General features: G+C 50.5%; 1 protein-coding gene across 1 annotated transcript; it reads left to right on the top strand.

The window, feature by feature from the left end:
• Nucleotides 1-5,220: 5,220 nt before the first annotated feature.
• On the top strand, nucleotides 5,221-6,511 carry UCRPA7_2091 (putative transaldolase protein; the record flags this gene model as incomplete). The annotated part of the gene is made up of 4 exons (XM_007914665.1): nucleotides 5,221-5,269; nucleotides 5,331-5,518; nucleotides 5,584-5,893; nucleotides 5,958-6,511. The coding sequence occupies 4 exons, from the start codon at nucleotides 5,221-5,223 to the stop codon at nucleotides 6,509-6,511; spliced, it is 1,101 nt and encodes a 366-aa protein (XP_007912856.1).
• Between the last annotated feature and the right edge of the window lie 1,422 nt (nucleotides 6,512-7,933).

The following is a 7,933-nucleotide window of genomic DNA, read 5'->3' as shown; positions in this document are numbered from 1 at the left end:
CACTGCTGCCCTGTTTCATTATGCTGAGCGCCTGCTTGAGAATTGCACAGTGTCTCGGTCTTGCTGAACAGAAGCCGTCTCCAACGAATGGAGCAGGAATTACACTACGCCAACCTTCATCTGCCAGAATCAACGAGGAGGTCATCAGAAGAGTCTGGTGGCAACTTATTGTCCAAGACTATTTCCTAGTGCCTATGGCGGGATCATATGGTACGAACTTCATGAAATCAGTCAACGTTATATTCCACAGCCAACTTAAATTACTCAGGTGTCAGTCCCAATCACTTCACAACTCCCTTGCCAACCAATTGCCACGACGAGGACATGATTGAGAGATCAATTGAAGTGCCAACGACGACATCGTATTGTATAGCCCTCGCAAAAAGTCAGTACTGTTGATCCCTATCGCTGATAGCAGGCACTAATACTTCGTTATGACGCAGTGGCGATGCTCATGCCTATGCTCATTGACGGGCTTCGGTCTCCAACGTCGACGCGAGAATCACAGTATCGACATGTACAATACATCGATTCAATGATGAGACAACTGGTCTCGGAATTGCCAGCATTTCTGAAGCCTGAGACCCCGGAGAATCGGGAGTGGCCAGCATGGGTACCGTGGGCACGCACTGCGCTCACAATAAGTGCTGCTGATAAGGTAGTTGGTGTTCTGGGTGAACTCCAATCTCTGATATTCTAACAAGCAACTGCAGATCATCTTGATTCATCGATCGTTCTTGATCAAAAGTTTCCAGGACCCGGAGACGTACGGTTTCACTCGACGAACATGCGTATCTGCAGCAATGACGATTTTGAACGAGTTTCATCGAGTCAAAAATACAGATGTGGCAAAGCTCTGGATTATACCGACATTTACGGTCGGTGCCGCTATAGTTATTTATCTAGACTGGGTCTACAGTCAGAAGACTTGTGGAATCGTTGATCCTGCATCGCTATCTTTACTTCAAGATACCATAGAAGCCCTCAAGCAAATGAATTTTGATTTCAGTAGTCGAAGAGGGGTTGAGATGCTTGAAGGATTAGTCTCACAAAAGCTAGCGCCAGGTGATAGCATATGGAACGATATTACTACGCCTGATTTGGAGGGACTTATGGCATACTTGGCAGAGAACACTGTTTGGGAGCAGTGACTGCTGTAAATATACCACCTAACAGCACATGGCTTCGTGCATATGCGTTTGAGCACTTAGTGACTTACGTAGTAACTTAACAACCTTTACTAGCAAATCGTTTGCTTCTTGTACCAACATGAGACAGACAATGTTTTGTGGTTACCAGTTGGTGATCACCTATCTACAGAAGACCAGATTCTGGCAGGATACTTGAGTTATGGGTGATTGTGCTTGTTATAAAAATAGTGTTTGATACAAAAATAACAGTTCAAGGCTAGACGGCTCCAAATAGTGCTTACGAGGGGAGATTGATAAACACGCTGATCAACAGCCAAGTATCATCTAAGAATGAGGACTAGACGATCCCTCAAGATGATAGAGCGGCTCCAGCTTCGCATCACGCTGGAAGAATATATATCTCTTAATCCACCAGGGGAGCCACACGCGGACTTGATAAGCCACATGACGGCGTGACGGAACCCCGAAGATATAGTCAAGCTCTTCAAGAGTGTGTTGCCTATAAGCAGTGTTGTTAGCTGGAGTTATATGTGAGATAGAAATGCATATCGTACTTAGTCTCCGGAACAATGAAGAAGATGACGATAAATGCCACGATATTGAGTCCTGCATAGAATCCAAAGGCACCAGTTGCACCTAATCGAGCTAAAAGGGAGGGAAATGTCAAGCTAAGTGCGCTCCCAACTGAATTGTTTATGCAGATGGTAAAGGCAGCGCCAATTTCGCGGTGGGACAGTGGGAAGGCTTCCGAGAAGTAGATCGAGGGCATTGGACCAATACCTGTCGTCCAGAGTTAGTTTTCTCACAGAAACCAACAATCATGATGAATTACGTACCAGGACCATAGAGGGCAGTGAAAAGGTAAATGAAGAATGCAATCAGTGGAACTCTTGCGCTTGAATCCTCTGGCATCAAGAAAGACAACCCGGCAGCCAGAAGACACCAGGCCATATTTGGGAACGTCAAAAGCAACAGATTTCGACGGCCATAGGTATCCATTGTCCAAATTGCCGGGAATGCAAATACGAACATAATTAGGCCGAATCCCATTGAGGCAAGGAGGCAGTCCTTTGTCGAATAACCGGCTTCAGAGAAAATCGTCGATGAGTAGAAAGACCTGAATGAATGTTAGCTAAGAGCTCTCAAGTTCAACAAATTTCGATTACAATGAAGCCTTTAACACAACTTAGTGCTAAATTGAAGTTTATTGCTGGTAATCAGTCATGATGGGTATTCATTTGATGGCAACTTTGCCCGTATAATCAACGGACAGTCCTGTTTAGGGCGGCCGAACCGCCGCTCTTCACCGAACGTTTTGGAAAATGAGAATAAGCAGAAAAGGGGAATACTTGCATGATATTAATCCCAGAAAATTGCTGCGAAATTACAATCCAGGAACTTGCGAGTGTTGCACGCCTGAGACGCGGCACCGAAAGTAGTTCCCAAGCTCGTCGGCCGAGACTTACGCCGGCGAACGCATCACGTTCCTCAAGAACCTGGCAATGAGCATAGTAGAGATCTCTTGCGGCTTGCATCTCTGTGTTTCGAATTCTACAAAAGGAGGTGAAAGCTTCTTGATACCGGCCTTTCTTCATCAGCCACCGCGGAGACTCTTAACGTGAGAGTTAGCATGGACAGAGAAGACGCCCTCGGGAGATATTTGAGATGCACCTACCAGGACAGAACCACACGAATATTACTACTGGAATCGCCGGTGCAAATGCAGCTGCGAGCTGAAACCGCCAAGCGAGATCACCAATCCGGTAGAAGACGAGATTTGAGCAGAAGCCAATGAAGATGCCAAAGGCAACCCAGAGTTGAAAACTGGTCACAAGGCCACCACGAATGGAAGCAGGAGCAACTTCAGCAGAGAAAACTGGGATAGTGGAGATCTTGATACCCATCCCGAGGCCCATAAAGAGACGACAGATCATCAAACCCCACCAGTTCTGGGTAAAAGCTTGAGCCAGCACTGGGAAGATACAAAACAAGCCGGTGATAAAGATTGTGCCCCGTCGACCGAAATAATTGTTGATAGGATCCGCGGCCCACGCGCTGAGAAGACCGAATAGTGTTGGACCAGCATTGATGACTCCCACCAGCCACGTATTGTCTGCAATGCCAAACTCTTGGGGAAACGACAGATTGGCGCCGTTGGCACCCGTGTTGTCCCATCCCTGGATGGCAGAACCGAGCGAGCAAAGGGCAATACTATAGTACAGCGGCTTTGGGAGATGCCACTTATGGGTGACCTCACGTCTGAGATAGTTTTTGTCGTCTGCGGTCAGCTCCGGGATGTCATCATACGCATCTGGATTCTGAGCAGCTAAAGCTCCTCTGAAGAAGACATCTTCTTTATCAACGAAGCCATGTTCGGTACAAAATCTAGCGGTGTTGGCTTTGAGTTGTTGCTTGTCAATGCCAAGGAGGGGATTGCGAATCCTAAATAATGATGCTTAGCGTGGAGTGTATATTCACGGACCGTAGACAACCTACTTGGCATTGACATTCCGAGAGTAATCCGCTCCTGTATGCTCAACCTGGTCAACTTTGAGACCATCTTTTATTGCGTCAATGTCGTGTTGAGACATGATTGTCAGAGATGCTTGAATTCACAAGGCTGTTGAAGATGGGTTTGGACGATCTTGAAGTGTCGGTCGAGTACGGCTCGTTGACCATTGCGAAGGATGCGATGATGATTATATACTTGTGGCCTCGTCGCGCCAGACTGGCAATTCTCGCAGCCATTTCGGGATGACGATCATGGCCATGCCCAAATCCGTTAGCCATTCCATGGGTTCCGATGCCAATGTTGATGCTAAGAGCCAGGTTAACTTTTGCTGGAAGTTGGACTTGTCTCCACCTCCCCCCATGGGGCCCCTCAGAGTAGCTTGATGACTGGCTGAGTTCGTCTTACACTCCCTGTCCAAGCCACAGCTCGCTACGGTCACGGTATTGCGAAACAGTGCTGACTAGACTACTGCATGGTACAGACTGCTCTGCGTGTGTCCTGTGTTAGGCCCACCTGGCACTCTTTAGCCCGCTAGGTCATACTCCTCCAGTCCTCCACCAGGGTAATAAACGTGAGTTTGGCAAGGGCCATGTGTAACTTGTCAGCAAGAGGCCACTGCCATGGTAAGAACTGGAACTATGGTAACGAGCATCCCCTTTGACGCCTAAATGATATTATGGCTCTCGTCCTCCAGTATCCTCACCCTTGGGTAATAAACAATTATTGCCCTGGGGAGTAGTAGGCCCTCAGGCAGTAGACACTCAAGCACTGCTGGTCCTGTGGGGGCGATGCCCCAACTGGTTGCACGCGGCCTGGGGAAATTATGGCCACTGGGTTATGCGCAGGCATTCCCCGGATCTGCCCTGTGCAGGACTTACAGTGAGAGGAACAGCAGCCGCACACTGTACCGTCCTCGGCGGGTTCATGAACCAATTACAGCAGTAGACGGCGGCTTGGAGCCGACCCCCGGCTCAGTGACTACCGATTCAACTTCACCAATGACGTCTTGTCGCCCTGTGCAGGTCCGACGCCGAATGGAACAGGGGCGGGGCTAATTCCCTGCGTGTTCCAGGTGCCCTGCGTGTTGCCATTCCACCCGGATGACAGGGGGTTCGAACGTCTTGGAGGCTAGGGCGACGATGAGCCGTGAGGGGCTGCTATTCCCGTGGCCCATAGAGATGCACCTCTTTTCCACGATAAACATTGGCGACTTTGGTTGGAACACGTAGTTGGCTGTACGGACGCCCGTGAACCTCTGAGGGGTCTCACGGCGCGACTGACAGGAGAGTGGGGTATGGAACACGCAGTGCTAGCATCTCCTTTGCGGAGACAGCGGGTTTGTGATTCCCTAGGACCTGCGTGGCTCATAGTCGAGAACGAAAGTCCAATTTGTAGTTATAAGGAGCTACCAGAGCAGAATATATCACATCATCTAGAAGGAGAAGCACAAGACCAACATCTCACTCATCTCAATACAACCAAGAACTTTGAAGCAGGCACAGTGAGCTTGGCAAGATTATCCAATACCATCATACATATCCAATACCATCATACACCATGGGCAGCAACAACCCCGTCACTTGGCTCGACAAGCTCGAGGAGCAATGTGAGTTTTGAGCGATTGTGGCTGCTTACGATACCCCGGACGCCAGATTGACAGCCTTTAGTGAATGTCGATGTCGACTGGATGGACCCCGAATATATCAAGAGCATGCAACCTTTCAAATTCCACGACCAAACCTCAAACCAGCTCTGGGTGGACATCCAACTTGGTGACGAGTCCAACAAGGACCTCCTTGCACAGACAGCCAAAGAGCTGAAGGACAAGGGATGGCTCGCCATTTATACCCGCATGGTAAGCCTCTGAAAATCGAACCCAGCACCACGTCAAAACTCGATTATTGATCCAAACTCGTAAAGGCCGTCCTCATGTGTAAGAAGAACATCGATATGATCAGTGGCCGCGTCCTCCTCCAAACCCTGCCCTCCAAGGCATATGACACTCAAGCCACGCTCGACCATGCCCGTCTGTACGATCAAGAGTTTGCACGAGCCGGTATCAGCCGCGATCGTTTCTGCATCAAGATCCCCAGCACCGGACCGGCGCTTAACGCTGCGAAGATCCTTTCCGCAGAGGGTATCCCAACACTAGGAACTGCTTTATTTGGACTGCCCCAGGCAATTGCATGCAGCCAGGCCGGCATGCTGTACATCAGCCCTTACTTCAACGGTAAGTACAGGCTTTGGCCAAGTCCCTACGATATCGAATAGCCTGTTGCTGACGGCCAACACAGAGACTCGAGCACATGATGAACTGAAGCTATGGCCTGACGTCGAGGATCCGGCTACGCAGCATCCCATGTCGGCACGCATTGTGCAGATCCTCGAAACATACAAGAAGCTGTACAAGGAGACAGGCAAGGAGCAGCCGCTGTTGAAGAACGCCAGTTTCATTACCGCCAAGGAAGCAATGGCTGCCGGCGAGCTGGGCTGCCACTCCGCCACCATTTCCCACACGGTTCTGAACGAGCTCGCTAAACTTCAGTATGACGGGTCCAAGCAGCCGGGAGAGGGTGTGCCTAAGCCGGTCCACGTATACAAGCATGCCGGGCCGACGCCGGCGCGTCTGCAGAAGTTGGCCAAGATCGATCCTTTGGCAGCTGCTGACTGGGATGGCAAGCTCGCGAGCACAGACATCGACTACCTTGCAAATGGCGGAGAGGAGCTGGCAAAGGCCATTGCCAAGGACCCTATTGCGACGACTCGCCTCAAGGATGCGCTCGAGCTATTCACTGGCGGTGAGGAGAGGAGCAAGGCAAAGGTGGAAGCGGTTCTGAAGACTCTATGAGCTGATAGAGCCATGGTAACTTCTAATCCTTGGATTGAGCTTATTAGTTCGTTTGGAGCCTTGAGCATAGACTTGAACAATAGACCGAAATTAGTGGTAAAGGAATTCGGCATTCGGTGCCATGTGATTCATTGAACTCATCGCTGGAATGAAATTGGAAGGATCCGAAATGCCTGGAGGAACCGAATTGGCGAACAGGTCATCATGTGGTAGTAAGCCCACTGTTAAATCTGGTAAAGAGGAATGGTGTTCTGGGTCTGAAAAGATTGACGGTTCCTGAATAGGTCCGGCAGAGTCTACGAAAGATTCTGGAACCTGGGCGGCGAGGTCGTCGAACGGCTCATGGCTGGTAGAGATCGTATCCAGCGACTCTGCCCACGGCGGGGGCTGTGGGACCATGATATTGTTGATGGGGTGTAAAGTAGGCTCTGGCATAGCACCTGATTCAAAAAAAGAACCGTGATTATCTGCGGGGATTGAAGTCAAATCGACCTCCTGTTCTGCATCTGTAGCACTTTGGCCAGATGTTGATTGTGCGCGTTGAGCATGTGATTGATCGGCGTCTGAGGCGAGTAGGTCTGAGATCGTGTCATTGCTGACGACGGCTTGCCTTGGAGAGAGAAAGCCGCCGCCACAGCGGGCTCGCCACTCATTGACCTCTGCTAGCAGCTCATCTCGCTCCTGTGTCAGAGCCTGTATATGTTGAAATGCAGCAAGACACCGTGTGTCTTGTATTTTGTGTCGGGCAATGCTCTCCTCAAGAACGACATGTTTTGAGAGGCGGCTGGGATCTGTCTCGGCCACTGTCGGGAGCAGTCGAGCCAACTCCTAAGCGACCGAATGAGTTCGACGGCTTCCCGAGCCTTGGAGGGGAAGGATAACTCACGAGTAGACGCTCCTTGAAAGCCTCACGGCGTGACTTCTCAAAGACTGCATGTGCAGCGCGATCGTTCGCCGTGAAGTTGCGGACTCGCTTCTTCTGTGGCCGTTTGGGCTGCTGTTGGGCTGCCGGGCTGCCGTCCTTTTCGGCCGAAGATGGTCTCCCAGGGGGAGGCAAGTCTCCTTCTCTCGAGGGCATGGGAGAGATGAAGGAACGTTGTGTCTGCTTGGACGCCCCCGGGAACCGGTTGTAGTGGTCGGGAGTTGCAGTGTTAATCTGAGCGCTCGCTCTTGTTTCTACCACGGGCTCGTCACGCAGCAAAAGCAAAGGCAGTAAGGCGATGAGGCATCAAGCAGGCACCGTATCTGGTCTGGTGAGCAGCGAACTGGGAAGAACAACAGGGAAGGATTACTACGTGGTGACGATCCCCACAGTTTGGCTTCCTCGTCCCTAGCTACGATACGACAAGATGGGCCCCATCCGCCCCCCCGCGCCATCGGATTATTGTTCCTCACCATCACTCCGTGCCAATTCGTGAACCT

This window comes from Phaeoacremonium minimum, assembly GCF_000392275.1.
Source record: "Phaeoacremonium minimum UCRPA7 unplaced genomic scaffold PA7_03_scaffold_148, whole genome shotgun sequence".
Classification (NCBI taxonomy): Eukaryota; Fungi; Ascomycota; class Sordariomycetes; order Togniniales; family Togniniaceae; genus Phaeoacremonium; species Phaeoacremonium minimum.
Note: the sequence above shows the minus strand (reverse complement) of the source record. Positions and strands in the feature narration are given on the sequence as shown.